Source organism: Epargyreus clarus, unplaced genomic scaffold, assembly GCF_041222505.1.
Source record: "Epargyreus clarus isolate Ecla_fem2 unplaced genomic scaffold, WU_Ecla_fem_2.2 ptg000032l, whole genome shotgun sequence".
Classification (NCBI taxonomy): Eukaryota; Metazoa; Arthropoda; class Insecta; order Lepidoptera; family Hesperiidae; genus Epargyreus; species Epargyreus clarus.
Window position 1 is genome coordinate 1,610,804 of NW_027332237.1, and position 22,147 is coordinate 1,632,950.

The 22,147-nt window shown below is 34.9% G+C and overlaps 3 protein-coding genes and 1 long non-coding RNA gene across 4 annotated transcripts in view; 2 read left to right on the forward strand and 2 right to left on the reverse strand.

Annotated features, from left to right (window-relative positions):
• nolo (ADAMTS-like no long nerve cord) overlaps positions 1 to 22,147 on the forward strand; it is a 244,911-nt gene that overhangs the window by 192,900 nt on the left and 29,864 nt on the right. Inside the window, exons 13-16 of the mRNA XM_073090487.1 lie at positions 127 to 369; positions 8,950 to 9,070; positions 9,624 to 9,745; positions 16,127 to 16,208. Of these exons, the coding sequence (XP_072946588.1) occupies positions 127 to 369; positions 8,950 to 9,070; positions 9,624 to 9,745; positions 16,127 to 16,208 (568 nt within the window). The remainder of the gene's footprint in view (positions 1 to 126; positions 370 to 8,949; positions 9,071 to 9,623; positions 9,746 to 16,126; positions 16,209 to 22,147) is intronic.
• On the reverse strand, positions 3,849 to 7,632 carry LOC140754945 (uncharacterized). Its single transcript, XM_073090104.1, has 2 exons — positions 6,832 to 7,632; positions 3,849 to 4,292 (listed from the first exon to the last, which is right to left on the reverse strand). The coding sequence occupies exons 1-2, from the start codon at positions 7,630 to 7,632 to the stop codon at positions 3,849 to 3,851; spliced, it is 1,245 nt and encodes a 414-aa protein (XP_072946205.1).
• On the forward strand, positions 16,450 to 18,954 carry LOC140755090 (uncharacterized). The gene has a single exon (XM_073090287.1). The coding sequence runs from the start codon at positions 16,892 to 16,894 to the stop codon at positions 17,906 to 17,908; it is 1,017 nt and encodes a 338-aa protein (XP_072946388.1). The 5' UTR covers positions 16,450 to 16,891; the 3' UTR covers positions 17,909 to 18,954.
• On the reverse strand, positions 21,058 to 22,022 carry LOC140755091 (uncharacterized). Its single transcript, XR_012103730.1, has 3 exons — positions 21,734 to 22,022; positions 21,516 to 21,643; positions 21,058 to 21,279 (listed from the first exon to the last, which is right to left on the reverse strand). It is a non-coding gene; the product is annotated as an uncharacterized LOC140755091 (long non-coding RNA).

Genomic DNA, 22,147 nt, shown 5'->3' on the forward strand with positions numbered 1-22,147 from the left:
TTACTCTACCTACATAGTTTTTGTATTTCGCCAGCTATTCCGAATTTGATAAGTATCTTGAACTTCCGTTTTTTTCTGTAGGTAGATTAGCGTTTACAAACTCTTTAAATCCAGTTTCTCTTATAGCTACATCAAGGATGACGAATGGGGTCCCTGCAGCGTGACTTGTGGTGAAGGTTGGAGGAAGAAGGAGGTTCACTGCAAGATCTTTCTGGAGTTCAGCAGGACGATTGCCAAACTACCGGATAGCAAGTGCATGGGTCCAAAACCTTCGGAAGAGACCGAAAGATGCGTTATGGAACCATGTTCGATGGCGTATGGCACGTCCTTTGGAGATTCTGGCATGCCGCCTTATAATGGAGGTGATAGGTAAGTTTGTTTATATTCATAAAACAACAATTGTGTGGTCAACTCATTAATATCCCATTACCGGGCACGGGTCGTCCTCTGAGTGAAATAGTGAGCTTAGAGCATAATCTATCGTAAATATAACAATCATTTTATCGATATCTAATGAACTAAAATTTCGCTTCGATGTACTGCATTTTTTTAGTTATCACGAAGATGAATTTTGAATTACATATTATTTACCGTCCGTAATTCTACAATTAACCACGATTTATTCAAAATTAAACCACGTTCAAAATAATCTCAAATAACATACGATTTCGACAAATCAGAATTATGTTTGCCATCTACTATTATCGAGGATCGAAAGTCACAGGCACTTTCACTCATTGAAACTGAATAAAATGCAGGTAAAATAATTCATTCTGCACTCCGATATATATTTCTATCTATGTTCGGTTGCAATCCAGGTTTTTGACGTAAATCCGAACCAATGAAATGTAACAGAGTTAAACGAACCTGCAAATCTGAAGGTTCCATTTACATATTGGCTTTTGAATTACATAAATGGCTTTTCAGTTTGAATTTTAATAAAATTTTGCAGTGTAAATATTTTTACTCATTGAGTCTACGTTTTTCAAGTTATGAAATGCAGATAATTTTTTAACTTGTTTAAAAATAACTAGTAAGTAATTTTAAAGCTTTTTATTTTTAATAGATGTATAAAATGACACACCATTTACTAGTTTATCTTTTCAAACCCTTTCGCCTTTGTAATTATTAATAATAAATAAATAACAACAAAACTCTATCAAAAGCTTTTGTTAAATCCAAAAATGAAACAAAGATCTTAAAGGACAATATTCTTATCTACATTCTGCATATTATATACATATTTTATGCCAAGAAACATAGATATCTATGAATTGTCATACAGTCCGTTTCGCGGTAGAGCGGAGATGAATAATAAATCTCCCTTATCGCTGCACTTAGTTCGCTAAACAATGCATAAAGTGTTACAGGGAAATTGATGGTTGCTTTTGTCTTTATAACTGCTGTTTATATCGCAGTTGGTACTATATGAAAAATGTTAAGAATTTAAAACATGTTAAGAATATCTTTTAAAATTTGAGCTTCATAAAACCAATTGAATTTGAAGGTGGTAGAACCCTTTGTGGTTCGACTCCGGAGGCACCACCGCCACACCTATTTCTGCCTAATAACAGCAGTGTTCGGCGCTGCTGTGTTTCGTTTTGAAGGGTGTGGTAAGGGAGACAGACTTTTCCAAGGCGTTCCAGCTTAGTCCTCAGGGGTAGCGGCGCATCTGTGGCCGACCTCAGGTAGGAATATCTAATCCTATCTGGGGTTGATTACAGATATCCATAGGCGGCAGTAGCCACTTACCATCAGGGACTGCATGCTCGTCTGCTACTTCTATATTATAAAAAAAAAAAAAATTATGAAATGGGACCAAAAATTAAATATTCAAAGGATTTCTGTGAGTGTTGTGTGGTTATGAAAAATTTGTCAGTCCTAATTTGAGGTACTCAGTTTTTATTAACTTTCAAGTACATAATGTTATAACACAAATTAATAAAATTTCAGCGTGTAATTAACAATAACCACGTTTTATAACAAATTTATAAGTTACTAGCTGACCCGGCAAACTTTGTACCGCCACAAAATCTATTTATCAAATATATTTCATATAAAATATAACCTATGTTACTCGTGGATAATGTAGCTTTCGAATGGTGAAAGATTTTTAAAATCGGCCCAGTAGTTTCTGAGCCTATTCATTACAATCAAACAAACAAACAAAGTTTTCCTCTTTATAATATTAGTTTAGATGAGTCTTATCTAGTATGATTTTTCAATCTATAGCCATTAGTAGGTCAGTTAACTTCTAGTACGTACGCGACATAGTATAATTTAAATAGGAAGTAGTGGATTAAATTTTCCTGCCACGTTTTAAATATGTTTCTAACGTACTTAAATATTTTCGAGATAAACATTTTTACTATTTTTAATAACAACGCTCTTTGAGTGCATTCGTGTATTAAGCAAAAGATAAACATAAACCCATCAAGGTGGAAGAGCTGTTGTAGCACGAAGAGCTTTGTTTTGTCTTAAGTGCAAATAGTTATGAGTATGAGTTATGAGTTCATACGTGTACATAAGTGTAAATATTTTGCTATTATTTTTAAGCTTTTAAGTAACTTTAGATTTATAATGAAAAGGAATGCGCCTTTTAGATACCTTGTTTAAAAAAAACAAGTACACAATTACAATTCACGTTTCGATATTTAAAAAACGAACAAAATCAAACATTTGCATCCCAAAATCAAATCGAAAGCTTTTGATTAATCCAAAAATGAGTATAGATTTTTCCTAACAAATTTCAGAGATATTTCTAATTCATAAAATGTTTTAGAGGTAAACATTTTTATTATTTTTAATAAAAACGCTGTTGCAGTGTATTCGTGTATTAAGCAAAAAATAAATATAAACCCATCAAGGTGGAAGAGCTGTTGTAGCACGAAGAGCTTTGTTTTGTTCTAAGTGCAGATAACTAAGAGTAGTTGTTCATACCACTTTTATGATTACTTATGCGTTTAGTCTATTCGTAAGTCGTTTGTGTGGAGTTTTAGATTTATTTTGACAAATTTGGTTTCTTGTCATTTTTTTATATTTGTTCTTTTGCACTTAGTTATAACATCCTGCGACTTGGCAGCATAAAATAAGGTTTTATGTTCGCCTGTGTGTATTTTTATTTTAGACCGAGAAGGCGCTACCGACAAAATTCAAAGGCGCTTCCTAATTTGAAATGCATTTTACTGGCTATACTATATATTCTACTTAGATAACATGTTACAATTATTTATAACAAATTACAATAAAAAGTATTCAAAATATGATAATGAGAATGGCTAATAAAATTAGCTACCCATAAAATAATAGGTAATCATCATAATACACTAACATTTAAATCATTGAAGACTTTCCAATCAATCAATAGGATTACAATTCAAAATAAAAAAGTAATCCGCATTTAGTCAAATGAACCACAAAGTTTGTGAGTATTAGAACTTCAAACTCTTAAACATTCATTCTATTTGTTTCTGCTTATTTACTTTGCGAAGTTTGAACAGAGCTTAATTCGAGACTGTCTCTTTAAGCGTTGACTCTTATTTGGTAATTCCTTCGCAAGGAGCTTTAGAACTTTCTTGTTGTAGTACCTTAGTTTGAAATCGTTTCTTTTAATAATAAAACCTAACCTTGAAATAACAACATTTTTGTCTTCAAAATCCCTGCTTTGATTATCTTGTTTAATCTTTTTATTGCTAATATTGAAAAATGCTGGAGAAAAAAATCCAAAAGGTAATATACAACCAACGGACAGAAACTTTTACCAGTCTAGTATTAAAATAAAACATTACTTGCAATTACGAAGCAAGGAAATAGAGTTAAAAAGCAAACTATTCAAGTATTTATTATATTTATTCTAACTCGAGTTTACAAATTTGATCCAAAACTCCATTACGGACTGCCTCATTAACGACATCATTTACTCTTATTTCGAAAACGTTTTCCTTTTCCTTTTTTTTAATCTCTAATTCTTCATTTTCAGAATCCTTAAATAATGCTTCATCTTCTCTAGTAGTGACTATTCTCAATTCAATCAGAGCTATTATAAGACCAAATGGCAAGAATTCTTTCATGTCGCTTTCAAATGCTTCAACCGGGTAAGCGCTATTCGCATCTATGTTGAATAGATTTAAGAAGGATTTAAAGCTATTGTAATAGATTCTTTTGATGTCTTCGATGTGATTGGTCCTGAATTGGGAGTCAGTACAGATGTAGAGGAAATAGATGATGTCCGTGACGGGACTTGCGTGCCGCATCGCTTGGAAGTCGAGGAAACATACCTTTGTTTTGTTTTCCTGAAACAAGTTGAAAATATTTTATTATAGTATAGTGAAGTGGCGTTAATGTTGGTTGGCAATGGCTATTATGTACTAAATCTACAGCTTTATTTATTTAAGATTTATAATACTTAATATTAGAGTAATAGCCAAAATGGATTTACATTTTACACTATAGATACAGTCACTAAATAAACAAGTCCTGACTTGTTTGAACGAAAAATAAAAGCGTCGTAAGAGAATCTAAGTTCCCAAGACCATAATAGTCCCCATAATAGTCAACTATAGTACAGCAAAATAGGTTTATTAAAAATCGGCCCTCAGTAAGAATGTAAAGGCCTCTTGAAATGTCAATGCCAAATGCCATATTTATAAAGCCTTCATTAAATAATTAAGCGTTTTATTAAAGTTTTATAAGCATAACGTCTGATTTAACTTCAAAGGGTTTGAAAGCGGTCTAAAAAATAAGGCCCTATAAATAAACTTACTGAATAAAATTTCAAACTAGTTCATTATTTCTTACTCAATCAATATCACTATATCATCAAAGTACATAATCAAAACTACAATATCGTTATCTTTATATATCATCAGATACTGAATATCAAATCATGGTCTTTATAATCAGTAATATAAGATACGATAAATATAGTAATCAAGGTTTAGTTTCTTGAACAAATAGTCTTTAAACACTAAAACAATGTTCTAATTTATGTAGAAGTCAGCAACTATGGAATAGTTAGCTAAGTCTTTAAATTAATATAGTGGTACAAAATCAATGTTTGAACTCTAAAATTATTTACATTTATATGATATTGAGCACTTTAATCAATCCTAAACACTGACAAACAACTCAAAACTTAAGCCAGGAAATTTAGAAGTATGAAATTTTGTACAGGAGTGCCTTATATAACGTAGATGAACACTATAGAAGGATTTTTGAAAATTCATACACCAGTGGAACTCAAAAGTGAAAGCTTATTTGATGTACTTAAATTTGTTATTAGAACGCAACATTTAACACGCTCTAATATTTATAACTAGATACTTATTGTAATAACTAAATAACCGACTACTTAAACATATAGTGTAATTCTATGTCACTCTCACAATTTAGACTAATCCAACAACACCTTATATATTTAAACCCGTCAGACCGTTAAGTTAAGTTATAAGTGCTAAAATATTAGACGTATCATACACCCCTGAAGAACATTACTCTCCGCATTTAGGTAAAATTAATAATAATCTTACATTCGAAGATTCCGATCTTAATGTGAAGAGACTTGTAACAAACCAGTTTATGACGGGATTAATTAATTCCCGGAAAGAGACACTTGCAACAATAAATCAAATAGAGTATTTTTGCATTGCGCAGTCTGTACCCTGAAAAGTCCGTGTTGTAAAAACAGCGATCAAAGAACAAACAAAATCTGTCATATGAATTGATATTCATAAACGAATACGTTAGATTAATATGGAGTTATTATTTTACACTAGAATATAAGGTGGTCCATTTCAAGTACTCTGTAGAAGGTGTAGACTAAAGGTCGTAGAACCTTTCATACACATCATTACACTTCATCTGTATCATTATAATCAACAGCTAATAGGATTTAAATCCTATTTCTTTCGGACCCAGATAAATTTCTACCCTTGAGGATTACGTTGGAACGTCTCATCTTAGTTCTAACTTTATCAAACTCCTTAAACCGGAACATTTAAAATAAGTGTTCAACCTTTAAATATATTAGTATTTTAGCCCTATCGTATACATGTCACGGTCTGACACGTCGCTAAGATCCTACAGGATTAAAGGGTCTTAAGAAAACAAGACTCAAGGAAACAGTTAAACTTTTTAAAGATGGAATTAAATATTTAGAGGAATTACTTTCTCGGTTTGTTTACAAGTGGCCCTAATTTTGTGCTCTCTTGTTATTAATTTCTTCTGTAAGTAGATAAGTAATTTGGCCTGAATTTTTTACGGCTTTGAGTAATGGCCTTTATGAAAATGGGATTAATAATGTTGCTTCTTTATTTTGTATAATTAGGTTACCTAAATATTGGATGTAATTGTTATAAGCTTTCTTATAACAGCTTAATAGCGCAGGCAGACCGTAATATTATTTAAATGAAACAGTATTCTTCCATTGTCAAAACTGACCACTGGCTACTTATAAAAAATTTGGATCTTCTAACCTTTGGAAGGCACCACAATAAATAAAATCTTGTTGACGTAAATAATAGTAATTTGCGTCTGTAGAAATTAGCATAACGTAATTGTAATTTAGTTCACAGATTTCTTATGTATTCCTGTAATTTTTCAGTACTTATATTTAATGGTGACCAATTCTTCAATTTTATTTATTTACATAAATATAGTTAAGGAAAATGTACCACATGTATATAATGTAAAACGTTCTAATTAAAATGTTTATGTGCGTGTGAGTACCTTTATAAATACATAGTGTGTTGGTCACAGACCTATATCTATACAAAACAAATACAGGTCTGTGATGTTGGTCTTGTAATAAATATTTTTAAGGTTCTTTCTTACCTGATGACTAAAAACAATATTATTAATCCAACAATCTCCATGACACAGTACACTATATTTCTTAGGCTGTGAGTATATTTTCAAAATTTCGAATAGTTTAGTTTTGATGCTTTCCAATTTCTCTTTCGCTTGTAAATCTTCAACAGCATTAACAGACATCTCGTAGGATTCCATAAAATAATTTCTAAGTTTGGTTTTATTAATGAAACTATCCCGAAACATCAGATCATAGAACTGGTTTTTTACTTCTGCATATCTGTTGGGATCAACTCTTTCAAACACAAAAGATAAAGCATGCAATTTTCCCATTTCCGCCATAATGACACATACTTGGTCGAAATTTAGCTTTTCAAATTTTTCAACTTTACAATCAATCTCAAATCCACTTAGAACTAGATCTTCCAGAATTATAACTTCATTGCCTTTTTCTATACTAGACGTTATACACTGAGGAAATATAACTCTGTTGTCTTCATCTACATCACTTTGTATTTCATTGTATTTATCGATAACTTCCGTATAAGCGATTACTTCCCGTTTATGTAGTTCATGAAACAGCTCTTGTCTTGTAGTATTCACTAGAGTTTTGACAATAACACTAACATTCTTATCTTGATTGCTACTATCTTTGATAAGGACTCTGAAGACATTCGCGATGTAATTTTCTCCTTTCCCACATAAATAATCAACGTGATAAGTAAAATCTTCAATGTTTTTGATATCAGCTACTGTTTTGATGCAGTTATGCAATTCGTTGCAATTAAACTCATCTGGTTCACTGAAGTTTACGTCCAAAGACATTTTAGCTGTGCACTGATTCACCGATACCTTAATAATGACTGCAAAGAAATTCCTGGCGTAATCAATGATAAGAGCGATAAGCCGATAATAGTGTTAATAAAAATAGTTGTAAAAGATTGCGAGTAATCGATTACGTAATCGATTTGTCATAGTGATTATCCATATATTTTTAAAAGTAAGAATTGTGACGGTTCGACAAATATATTAAGTATTTTTATAACTAAAACCAGAAAATAAATATGCAGTCCACCGGACAATAATTAGCTACTGCCGCCCATCGATATCTGTAATAAAAGATAAGAGTTCCTATCTGAGGTTGGCTACAAATGCGTTGCTATCCCTGAGGACTAAGTTACAATGCCTCGGATAGGATAGGTACTATAAGTATAAGTATACCCTTACCGTGTACTTCAAACCAAAACACCGCACCGCTGAACACTATTATAAGGCAAAAAAGGACTAATCGAATTACGAAAAGTTCTACCTTCAAAATATTTATTTTTACACTGAATTTAGCATAAGAATAGAAATCTTCCAAAAGACTGTTAGCCTCATTTATGATTTCCAGGAAAATACCTATACCTATATCTATACATATATCTTATAAAATTCCCGAAATTGTCATGAAATTCTTGTCAAAATACGATCAACCATTTCCAAGATTTGGCCAGAAATAAACATAAAATACTAGTGACGAGAATCATATCACTGTATGTTAAAGAATAACTTTCTTTTAATATGATATATAATATAAGAGCAATGATAAACCATATACAATAATATCGTTCTTTAAATATTTCGCGTTTCGAAATTATTCATGTACAGGAAAAAAGGAGTGATAGCTTATAGTTAAAGCTCGGCTTTCTCGGCCTAGGTGTTCGAGGTTTATGCATGTACCTGTGAGTTTTCAAAGTTATGTTGCTAAACCAGTGAAGGGCAAAATCGTGAGGAAACTACACATCCAAGAGATCTTTAAAAAAATCTAAGATGCACAAGACACTCTGAAATGAGACCCAAGACCGTACCCAGCAGTGGGACAAGAATGGATCAACGACAACTAGAAATTATCGTTTACTTCAGCAACTAAAGACATTGTGGGAAAACTTTATGCCCGAAAAGTTCTCCATATGTTTTGCATTTATATTTATAGTCTGAAGTATTTCACTATGAATTTGACTAATATGTTCAACTTTGGCCTTCCTTATCGTTCTTGACAATGTTTGAACAATGTGCGAAACATCCTTGTGTATGTGTAAACAATGATGATAAGAAAATAGTGATAATCCCATTAATCTGAACACCACGTTTGTTCAACAGGTCACTCATCTTCGGAACGTCAAGCAACATCCGGGTGGCGCCTGGATCCCCTGGGAAGTCGTATTCGTGGAAGGAGAAAGGATACACCAGCTGTAGTGCATCATGTCTCAGCGGTGTTCAGGTAAATACTTGGTAATCATGTTAACGGTATTTGAAACATCACATTTCTACATTAGGAGTCAACCATAAATACGTCACACATTAAGGGATAGGGAGGGAGTCGACGTCTTGTGGCAATGTGTGACAAGGGGTGAGAAGGAGTCCTAAATTGTGACGTAACATTGCAAAAAGTTAATATCTATAATTTTATTATATGTATAGATAATATAAATGGAAATAAAATACATTCGGAACTGATGTTTTAATTTAATAATTTCGAGATGTAGATTTGCGAAATATGTGACGTCACACTACGGGTGGTCTAACAAAATGGGGACTAGTAAAGGATAGAGGAGTGGGCGAATAACCAACAAATTCGTGTGACGTAATTTATGGCCCCTTATACCATTTTTCCGCTGTTCTAAAGAATATGGTTAAGGAGACATAATCCTTAAGAGTTGTGATCTAGCTTTTGCCCAATATCAGTCTATGAATAACATTTGCACCCATAACAAAACGTGTCATGAGCACACAAGTCCTTTTAAAATAACCACTAATCCGTTTTTCATCTAAAGGAACTGATCATCCAGTGTGTGAGAGACGAAGATGGGAAGAACGCATCTCCATACATGTGTGATCCGTTGACGAAGCCTGAAAATAGAGTGAGGACCTGCAATGACCATCCGTGTCCACCAAGGTAAGAGTTAAACTTTCGTTACTTCAGCATCATTTGAAGGTAGTAGAACCCTTTGTGGTTCGACTCCGGCGGCAACACCGCCACACCTATTTCTACCTAATAACAGCAGTGTTAGGCGCTGCTGTGTTCCGGTTTGAAGGGTGTGGTAAGGGAGACAGACTTTTCCGAGGCGTTCCAGCTTAGTCCTCAGGGGTAGCAGCGCATCTGTGGCTGACCTCAGGTAGGAATATAAGTATAATCCTATCTGGGGTTGATTACAGATGTCCATGGGCGGCAGTAGCCACTTACCATCAGGTGGACTGCATGCTCGTCTGCTACTCCAATAATATAAAAAAAAAATATTGTGACTCTGGAATCCCAAAATTTGACTTTCATACACCACATACACAATTTCTGTGTAATAACAACAGTGTTAAGCGCTGTTATGTTGTGCCTTAAAAGGCGTGTTAAGGAGAGCCTGTTGTACATTGAATTTCAACTTAGATATAGAACTAATATGGATATGGATATAGATCCAACTTGTAGGATTCCAATACTATTTAGGATATTTAACAAATGTTCATACATGGCAGTAACTACTCGTATTTACCATTACAAAGCTAAAATCGCACCATTTAAAATTTCAATGTAACCTCTAATTTAAATATAAATATTAATCCCCAATAAAAATTTTGTACTTCTTTATGACGCTGTATAACAGCATAAAATTTATTTTGACTAAAATGAAGCAATTTAAATTTTTAACGCCCACTGCAATAAAATTAACACGCAAATGATATGTTCTTGTTTACTTCAACATATAATCTAGCGCGATGTATATTATTCAGGGACTATAAGGGTTTTTAAATGGGAAAAATAGGAAAAATGTCCTTAAAAATAATACATTTATCAAACAAAGTACTATTTAATGATATTTTCTATAAGGAGAGAGCTATAAAACCAGTAAACTAAGTCCTTCACGATATATTTTGTGAGAAATAACTGAAATTATTCAAGCCATAATCCAGTAAATTCAGTTTTGTCCACATGCAGACAAAAACAAAGCAAATAAAAAGAAACTTTCTTTTTTCGATAAATTTTCGAGCATATTAAGTGACCCTTCATTTCAATTGTACGTTTGATGAAATGAAGCAATTTAAATTTTTGACGCTGCTTGCAATAAAATTGTAACAGACGCAGAGGACACGTTTTATTTTGGGAGGAACAAAATACTATTTTAATTAACATAGGTATTATTTTAGAGATTTAATATTTCAAAATATTCAATAGTATCATTAGTATCCATTTAAACAAATAAACAAAGACAAAAACATAATTAAACATAAACAAGTAATTTAATTAAAAAATCAAAAACCCGACTGCACTAAACAGGCTGAAGTAGAATTTCCAAAAACGGTGAAAAAGATGTTTCGTTATTTTATGCAGAAAGCTAAATACAAAGTTTCATAGTAGGTATCTGCTTCAAAATCAAAAGATGTTCAAACATTCAACATGTGTACCCTTTTAATTTAATTTGTTTTTATACACTATCGATAGGTTTGGTATTATTTTTAAAACGTGTTACTATTTCGCAAAAAAAACACCATTTACGATCTATAAAAGATCTATCCTGGTGATTATATTACCTCGTTAGAGAGAGACGCTTGTTTCGTTTCGCACGAGTAAAATACTTATGTATACGTGTAGTGAAATGAAGCAGTATAAGTTTCAGTTTTCAGCAATATAACATTCAGTTGCGTAGACGACGACTACGACGTACCATACACACATATTAACAAAGATAAAACATAAAATAGTTTATTTTTGTTGCAATAAATAAAACAATATAGAGAGACTTCATGTATACGTGCGAAATGAAATGAAGCAATTTAAATTTTTGACGTCCGCTACAATAAAATTAACGTAACGGACACGATGGGGACGCGTTACATTTCGCGAAGAACGAGTTACTATTGTTTAATTAATACAACTGAAATTAGTTTGGAAACTTTTATTTTTAAATATTCTATTGTGTAGAAGACGTTCATGGCCGTACCATACATGCAAAAAAAATAAAGACAAAAAGATAAAATAGTGTCTTTTTGTTACAATAAATGAACAATACAGTGACGCTTGATGTCCATCCATCCATCCATTTTACTGATGTTAGACAATGGTCATACCTTACTTATGGTTAAACATAAGCAAAAGGCTTAAATTATTTCTTTTTGTTGCAATAAACAAAAGAATACAGAGAGACGTTTCAATTTTACTCGTGTATATGTGCGAAATGAAATGAAGCAATTTAAATTTTTGACGTCCGCTGCAATAAAATTAACGTAACGGACACGAGAGGGACGGTACACGCGAGGAATGAGCTGTTATTTGATTGAAGTTAACACGTTCACGCAATACTGTACACTGTACTGAGATGAAATTATTTTAGGGCATTTTCACACTTTTTTTTTGAGTAAAACGTGTGTTATGTTTTTTGCGTTTTAATTTAAATAATCGAAATTAATTATCACTTGCTTAAACGGTGAACGAAAACATCGTAAGGACTGCATACCTGAGAAATTTATAAAAAAAAATCTCAAAGGTATGTGAAGTCTACCAATACGCACTTGGCCAGCGCGGTGGACTATGGCTTAATCCTTCTCATTCTGAGAGGAGACCCGTGCCCAATAGTGAATCAATAATAGGTTATTGTTGATGATGATGATAATGGTTACGTGTATATCCTAAAGGAAGACCTTGAAATTAAATTAAGACCCCGGGAGGAGCACTTCAGTGGCCATTTAGTCTTGACATTTTTTTTTTGTTTATGTTATTGTTAGATTTATTTTTAACGCGGGTGAAATTGCGGGGCACAGCTCGTATAATTATAAATTGTTTTGTTTATAACAGTAAAATATGTTCCACTCCTAACACATTTAAACACACAATTATAACGGTATGTCACATGAAACAGCTCCCAGCGGTAGCGGCCGCTGTTAAATACGGAGTGTGATAGTGTCATTATGTTTGACCGTCGTATGTTTATTAGACTCAGACCAAAAATAACCGATAGTCACTCGAATATAATGAAATATACTAAATTCAGATAAATAATTTAATAATATTTTGAATGACGTTCTTATAAAGATGGTAGAACTCTGTGTGGTTCAACTCCGGCGGCACTACCGCCACACTATTTCTGCCAAATAACAGCAGTCTTAAGCGCTGTTTGTTCTCGTTTGAAGAGTGTGATAAGGTAGTCATACTTTTCCGAGGCATACCAACTTAGTCCTCAGGGGTGCATCTGTGGCCGACCTTAGATCGGAATCCGATCTTATCTGGGGTTCATTGAAGATGCCCATGGGCAGTAGTATCTACTTAACATCTTTGAAGGTGGTAGAACCGTTTGTGGTTCGACTCCGGTGGCACCACCGCCACACCTATTTCTACCTAATATCAGCAGTTTTAGGCGCCGCTGTGTTCCGGGTAAGGAAGATAGACTTTTCCGAGGCGTTCCAGCTTAGGCATAGCGGCGCATCTGTGGTCGGAATATCTAATCCTATCTGGGGTTGATTACAGATGTCCATGGACGACAGTAGCAACTTACAATCAGGTGGGCTGCATGCTCTTCTGCTACTCCAATATTATAAAAAAGGTGGACTGCATACTCGTAGCGTGATCTCAGAAAAAGTTTGAAATTAAGTTTTCGATTCTATTTAAATAATCTTTGCTTGGAATAGGAAACACTATTTTATTTTATAAGATTGAAGTTACGAGCGAACAAGCAGTCCACCTGTCTCTATATAGTAGTATATGTATGTTCTACCTAAAACTAATCACAAATGCATTGCCAGTCCTGAAGACTGAAAGATCAACTCCTAAGTCATCCGATATAACTAGAAATTTATTTACTGGTATCGGTATCTTCGATATAATTTTATTTATTGATACACAAAGTGCCATTATCCGTAGCGAAATAGACACGAGCAAAGCCGCGGGAACAACTAAGTCGTCAGTAAATCTAACTTAGATCATGTAAGCTGGAACTCAATTTAAGTTAGGCTGATATATCGATGACATGCTCCCCACTTGATAGCGTTTCATAGAATTCAGTCTAAGTTTGGCGGAATTATACCTCGTCAAATATCTTGTAATAAACTATGTACTGTAGTTTGAAACGCGTCTGTGTAGTCTTGTAGTTTGTGTAGCAACAGATCTAAAAAGTTAAGTAACATCGGCCGCGGCTAGGTTAAAGATGGGTGACCGTTAGTGGTTAAATTTCGAACACATATTTTTGAGGGTCAATTAAGCGGTTTTTCCAGGTTTTTATAATGAGATAGCAATCGTTAACCCTATACTTGACATTGTGCACTTAAATGCACATTAGAATCAGATTTTTTTTTCGGATAATGCGACATCGAATCTTACTAATAATAACTGAAAGCGAATTAGCAAACGTTTCTTTATGTCAGAAAATGAAATCAATATCTGTCTCGTTCACACATTGTAAATGGTAAACAAAATAGCGAGCCGTCATTTAGCGCCTGCGCAACGCTCTCTAAGAATCTTATTTTATCTGAATGAAATTAAGTTATATGTACGAAATTTATATAATCTTACTTTCTGCAAGCTTTATGCAATGTTTTGGTGATATTTTTTTGAGATATAATGTTTTGAATATATAGTAATTCATGACTTTTGTTATGTGTGCATTAAAATGCACACTGCCAACGACATACAATATTACTGTTTGTCAATATTGTGTCTTTAAATGCACACTGCCAACTTTGCTACAATATACTATGGTTCTTCACACAAGGTAGGGGGTTGGGTGAACAAAGTTAAGACAGAGTTTTTTTTTTATAATTCATGACTGAAATTAATATTTCCCCGTTTCCACTAAATTCCCAGTCCTTAGCTTGCAATATTTTTTTCAGATGACTGGAGGCCGAAAAATTCTAGCTTTGGTATCTAAATTGCGTAATTAAATCGGATGTAGAATCCAGCAAATCCCTAGGAAGATGAATTCCAGATGTCTAGGTCTCATAAAGACGTCCCTGAACTCAAGTCCTGCCCAATCAATAGCGTCTTTTGTCAAAAATGTAAACATCTCCAATAATGATGATTCCAGAACATCCGCAATATCAATCCCAGATAAGACCAAATTCCCACTTGAGGTCGGCTATAGATGCGCCACTAGCCCTGAAGACTAAGCTGCAATGACTCAGAAAAGTATATCTTCTTACCACATCCTTCAAACAAGTGGAATAAAGTCCAATCAATATCAAGCTCAAATTTAATACAACATTCTAACGGAAACATGGATGCAGGTCTTAACAGACAAGTCGCTTTATAGCGTACAAATGTGATAGGATATTGTTAGTATTGTCCTCACAGATCCTGGACATCTTCGTTTGTAATTCCTGGTTGCTGTTTCGTCATGGGAACAGCGGTAAACAAAAATTATTGCCACTCAAAAAGTTTCGAGTCGCTTTATGTGGGAACTGTGTTTTTTTGGGAGGAGGTCTTCTAATCTCTCAACTCAACTAAAATATCTCAACACTTGTTGACATGTCATAACTTCCGAGACTTTTATCTTTAGTATTTTCAAAATGTATGATATTTTTTATATTTTTTAATTATTTCTTAGTTTAGTGAGTACTTGGCGGTGTGCATTTAAAGACACATATTTTTTTTCTCGTGAACCTGGCAGTGTGCACTTAAAGACACATACTATAATCTGAAAACTGAAATTCAGAGATTTTTTATTTTATTTTTCCTAATATCCTTATAACCCAATTAACGCAGGGAAGTAGCAAAAGTATATTTTTTTTAGGATAAAATTCTCTGCCAAGTATAGGGTTAAATCTTTTTGGAAATCTTAGAGAGTAGTAGACTTCACACACTTAGAGATTTTTTTAAACTTTATGTGGATAGCTTTTCTCACGATGTATTCCTTCAATGTTATAGCTAGTGATCTTTGCAAAATCAGAGATATGTGCCTGGGGTATAATCCTCGGTCCCCTGATTGAAGCCGCGTTTCCACAATTAGGCTATCGGCTTAACAGCTTCGCCACGTGCATTCTGAAGGTGGTAGAACTATTTATTGTTCGACTCCGGCGACATCATCGCCACACCTATTTCTATCTTATAATGGCAGCGTTAAGCGCTGCTGTGTTGTGGTTTGAAGGGTGTGGTAAGGGAGACATACTTTTCAGAGTCGTTCTAGCTTAGTCCTCAGGGGTAGCGGCACATCTGTGGCCGACCTCAGGTAGAAATATGTGATGCCATCTGAATTTGATTACAGACATCCATGGGCGGCAGTAGCCACTTACCATCAGATAAACTGCATGCTCGTCTACTACTCCTATATTACAAAATGTAACTGAGATATTTTTTTTTCAGATGGAACTACACAGAATTCTCCCAATGCACAAAGTCTTGTGGCATTGGGATTCAAACGCGCGAAGTGACTTGCATTCATGAGGTGAGTGAATGTGTTATTCATGGCAGATGGACTACAAAGTATTCGAGCGAATGTTCCATCTGATTTTAATGTTACGTTCAGATTTATGTTATCGCATGTTACATTATGTTTAAGTTCGTATGTTGTATGGAGATTATATGAGGAATGATAACATAATCGGGGGTAGCAATTGTATTTTTGAAGTCTTACTGATATTTTTGATCTTAAATGTTATTATAGTGTCTAATTAGAGGGTAGCTTGGCCGGCTGTCACAGTACACACTTCTGATTGTGTTTATACTTTTTTATTTTATTTTGTTAAATTTTAAGCAAGTTTTGCGGTGTATAAGTGGACATTGTAGTCGTGTAGTGCGGTATAGTGTGAAAATAGTAGTGATCACAAATAAATATCCGGATTCGGTCCCAATCGAGCCATTCTAAGTTGATCAGCTGATAGCTACGTCACAATCAGCTGTGGTTTCGAGGTAATAACGCTAGCTAATAAAACTTCCTTTTGATCTGAACAATTTTTATTTACAAACAAAGTGATAATAGTGTTAACATAATCATATTTCAAAAGGTACATTAATTAATCTGAATCAAGACAAATATAAACAATATACAATATAAACAAATATTGAGATCAGTGCCATCTTTTATTACACGTTAGAACTTTTTTATATACGACCTTAGTAGCCAAAGCTATGGCTAATAAGTGTGGCGCTTGCGGAAGATTCGCTTCTACGAACGAATCAGTTAAATGCACCAAATGTTCGGTTTCATTCCACAAGCAATGCGTCAAAATCAGTAATGACGCTCGAACGCAAAAATGGCAATGCAGGGAATGTAAACCTAAGGCGCCTGGCGCAAGCGCCGCGACTGTTTGTACGCCGAGTCCAGAGGGTAGCAGTGGTACGGACACGGAATTCACAGATGCGCGTATCGAATCGGCGGATAGAGGGCGTTGTGAAAATGCCGATTTAACAACCGACATTAAATTTATACGCGAACAGCTTAGTAACATATTAAGAGAGATGACATGCTTCCGCCAAGAAATTTTAAAAATCAATAAGAACTTAGGAGATTTAAGTAATAGGGTTGGCGACGTCGAAAAGAGAATTGAAGTACTTGAACAAAGAACGTCGGATACCAACGTCTCTTCGGTTGCCTCTAATTTGGAGGAGTCTGTGACCGAGCTAAGGTGCCAGCTTAACGACCGCGACCAAGCATTGTTTTTAACCGATGTCGAAATCACAGGCGTAGAAGAAACCAAAGGCGAGAATCTCCTTAGCATAGTCTCATTAATAGCTACTAAGATTGGTGTTTCGTTGGAGGAGCGCGACGTCGTAAGTGCGATGCGTACTGGTGTCCGGCGCCCTCATGATAACTTGACAGGTGCGATTAAGCAGAGACCGCGGCCCTTAGTTGTTCGTCTTGCGCGACGGGCGGTGCGTGACCAACTGTTGAAGGCGGCGCGCGTTCGCCGCGGAGCCGACACCGCCGGAGTGATTGTCGGATCGGAGCCCCGTACATTTTATATCAACGAACGTCTAACTTACAATAACAAGCAACTTTTTTACAAAGTACGGGACGCGGGACGGCGCAAGGGTTGGCGTTACATGTGGACGCGGGACGGATACATTTACGCGCGGCGGGATTCCGAGTCACCTCGCTATCGTGTCCGTACTGATGCAGATATAAACAAAATTTTTGGTTTATAAAACGTTTGCTGCAACACACATTATTAATTAATTTATTAGTTTTATGTTATAAATTAAAAATAATTAACTTTCTTGCTTTTGTTACACTTGTTCTACAATATTGTCTCACTTTGCTCCTTATAAAATATAAGACAAATTTTGAAAGTTATATAAATAAAAAATGTTTCAGTGTTTTGTTTTATACTTTTTGGTTAAAAGATAACAAATGTCTGTTTTTATTTTGTTACTTACACTACTGCATATCCTGTAGCATAATAAGGGCAAGTCAGGGTAGAAAATTCCTATTATACTTTGTGGGGTATACCCCACATGTTTATAAACCAACATTTATCGTGCTGTCATATTCCAATATTATGCGCTGCAATATAATGCTATTAAACTATCTACATAAATTTCAAAAATACCACTTATTTATTATCAATTCTGTTCAAGCGTATATAATATCTATTTTTAAACTAATTTCGCCTGCTAAGGATACATTTCCTCCATCAATAAAGAAAGATAATATATCACATTTAGTTAAAAAAAATAATTATTTGCTAAACTGCGGTATCGACTGGACAGTAATTTTGTCTTATTGGTTTTATGTTTTTAAAAATGATTAAGGTAAATAAATTAAAAATTGGTTTGTTGAATCCAGGCTCTTTAGGCACCAGTCACGATGAATTTGTAGTAGCTATGATGCGCCACTCAGTCGATATAATGGCGATTAATGAGACGTGGCTTCGGGCCGGGGAGGAAGGCCGTGCCCCAGCAGTCCCGGGATACCGGCTTCGACATATTCCCCGGCCAGTTGAAGTGCGCGCGCGCGGAGGAGGTGTAGGATTTTATTTAAAACAAGACATAAATGCGCAAATACTTGAGCATCCGAGTTGCCCAACGGTTGAGCAAATGTGGCTAAGTATTAAAGTTACAGGTAAATCTGTACTCGTTGGCACTGCTTATCGCCCGCCTTGGCTAAACATACAATTATTTTTCGATGCTCTTAGCGAATCCTTAAGTTCCTTTACACGATTCGATTACACAGTGCTAGTGGGGGATTTTAATATTGACTTTTTAAATAAAACCCATGCTAACTGTAATATGCTCTCTGATTTTTTAAGGGGTTATAACCTTTCACAGCTAGTAGTAGAACCGACGCATTTTACGGACAGTAGTGAAACCCTTCTTGACTTGATATGTGTTGATGCTCCGATATCTGGCGTTCATGTTGACCATATAAAAGAACTAAGTAGTCACGCGTTTGTTACTTGTGTTCTCGACTTCCCTAAAGTGCGTATTAAGCCTCAGTGGGTGACGTTCAGGTCTTTAAAAAATATAAACACTGATTGCTTCGTTGAACATTTGAATTGTATAAATTGGGACTTTATATTAACACTGGACAATGTAAATGACATGATTAATTATTTCAATAGTATTATTTTATATTTATTTGATGAATATGCACCGCTCAAAATTTGTTATTTAAAAAATAAAAATAGTTTCCCCTGGATCACCTTTAATATTAGAGAAATGATGAAAACGAGAGATGAGGCGCAGGTCAGAGCACGTAACACTAAACTGGATTTGCATAGAACTTACTACAAACAGCTTAAAAATATTGTAAGTACTGCTATTGTCCGTGAAAAATCGGCATATTTTAAGTTTTATGTAAATTCTAAGATAGGTCAACCTAAGGAAATGTGGAGACATATTAAGCAGCACGTACAAATAAAAAACACATATAATTCTCTCCCCTCACATCTACAAGATCCTAATGTTCTTAATGACCACTTTCTGCTGGCTCCTGGTAGTAGTGATGTGTCTATGTCACTACTTACGTCGTTTGAATTTAATGGGTACTCTTTGGATACGTTTCAATTTAGGCCTGTTTCAGAATGTGATGTGCTTAAAGTTTTTAACGCACTGAGCTCTAATGCAGTGGGATGTGACGGAATATCACTAGAGATGTTGAAATTGGTACTCCCCAACTGTCTCAAGACAATAACGAGCTTTATAAACAAGTCGTTTGAAACTGGTATCTTTCCTGAAGCGTGGAAGCTTTGGTGAAGCCAGTACCTAAAATCGATAACCCAGTTGCCCCCTCTGATCTTCGACCCATCAGCATCCTTCCCTGCCTGTCAAAAGTTATCGAGAAAATAGCTTCTGCCCAAATAATTAACTATCTCGAGTCGAATAATATTTTACCTCTTAGGCAGTCTGGATTTAGGAAGAAGCATAGCACAACCACGGCTTTAATGGAGGTAGTGGATGAAATTTTGTCTGCCCAGGACAAAGGAGAGGGTTCTATTTTAACTTTATTAGACTTCTCGCGCGCGTTTGAAACCCTAAACATTGCACTGCTGCTCTCTAAGCTTTCGTTTTATGGCTTTAGCTTAAGAACTGTGAAGTGGTTCGACAGTTATTTCACAAACCGAACGCAGTTGGTCGAACTTCGCAAAGATGGTAATAGTTTAATGAACCAGTCAACTGCCAAGATCATTACTCGGGGAGTACCTCAGGGATCTATTTTAGGGCCTCTTCTCTTCATCTTATATAGTGCGGATGTAATTAAAAAAATAAAATTGTGCAAATTTCACATGTATGCAGATGACTTACAATTATATATCTCATTCAAACCAGGTGAAACTGATACGGCAGTAAACAAATTAAATTCTGACCTTGAAAATATATCCCTGTGGTCTAAACACAATGCCTTAGTATTGAACCCGAAAAAAACAAAGTTTTTGATTTTGGGAACACCAACACAGATCCGTAAGATTGGTGCAAAAAGGCCGACGATTACTTTAAACGGAGAACAAATAGAAAGAGTGACAGAAGCACGAGATCTTGGGGTCGTCATTGATGAAAATCTTAGATTTGAGAAGTATATTATGAACACGGTACGTAACTGTTATTATAGGCTAAAAATATTATACCGTATAAGAGATTATCTTAGTGAGACATTGCGCGTTAATCTCTGTGAAGCACTTGTTCTGTCTAAATTAAATTATGGGGACACTCTTATTGGGCCACGACTTCTAGCACGTACAAAGAAAGTCATCCAACGAGTACAGAATGCCTGTGCGCGTTTTTGTTTTAACATCCCGCCTCGCTCTCACGTTACTCCCTATATTAATACAGCCAACATACTAAAAATGGATCTTCGCAGGCACTTACATCTCGCCACGTTACTATTTGGCATTATAAAAAATAAAGAACCGCTTTACCTCTTCAATAAGCTGGCGTGGGCCAGAGATTATTTACACGATAGAACCAGATCAGCTCCAGACAAATTGTGGTACCCATCCTACTGCTCAGCTGCCTTCAGGGGCAGCTTCAGGTACAGCGCCACGAAATGTTGGAATAACATACCGCCTCCTCTTCGGAACCTAAAAACAATAGGGAGTTTTAAATATAAACTAAAAATGTTACTATTACAAAAACAAAAAGAAGATATAACTAGCTAAGGTATAATAGGAAACATAGTAAAGAGTTATTATCCCATATTGAACAACGCTCGCACACGTACACATATTTTATACCACACGCACATATATTGTATACCTATTATAATTCCTTTGCCTTAGTTCTAGTTAGGGCTTAATCTGAAGTAACCATAACCTACCTCTAATTTGTAGCTCATTGGCATGGATGCTGGTTTCCACATTTCGGGCGCGGTGCTACTGGGTAGTGGGAGGGTATGATCGGAGCGCATGGCTATAGTCATACGGAAATGTTCCATTCTCAGTCGTCCTGTGAATAATAAGATAGTACTTAAAATTTCTTGGCTCAATAATAAGATTATTTGTAGTGTACATGTGTCTATAAAATATTTGTACTTACCAATTTATATAAACAATGAGTAGTAATCCAGTGGAGTTTCGAATATATGTATATTATACAGGTACATCAAAAATTATTTGTAAAATAACTGTGTCGGGCAGGCGGCGGCCGTCCGAGCCGCCTCGTATCATGGGGCAAACTGAAAACCAGAGCTGTGGGTAGGTGTTTTTAACCGCTCATGGCAGAATTCTGAGTTTGCACCCTTTCGCGATTGTTGCAGCGCATAGTACTTTAACAGCACTAGATAATTATAACCTTTGTTTTGTTATTGCCTTTTGTTTGTTTTTGTTCAAGTTTTTATTTCTTTTTTTTTTTTTTTTTGTTTTTCTTGTTGTTATTACTTTTGTTTTTTTGTGATTTTTGTTTTTTTTCTTAAATTTATTTTTTAATTTTTATATTAGTATATTTAGTTTT

Excerpts from the sequence above, each read along its gene's own strand:
- LOC140754945 (XM_073090104.1), bottom strand. The coding sequence starts at position 7,632 with ATGTCTTTGGACGTAAACTTCAGTGAACCAGATGAGTTTAATTGCAAC. Across the intron at positions 4,293-6,831 it reads ATATTGTTTTTAGTCATCAG|GAAAACAAAACAAAGGTATG; the intron begins GTAAGAAAGAAC and ends AACTTGTTTCAG.
- LOC140755090 (XM_073090287.1), top strand. The coding sequence starts at position 16,892 with ATGGCTAATAAGTGTGGCGCTTGCGGAAGATTCGCTTCTACGAACGAA.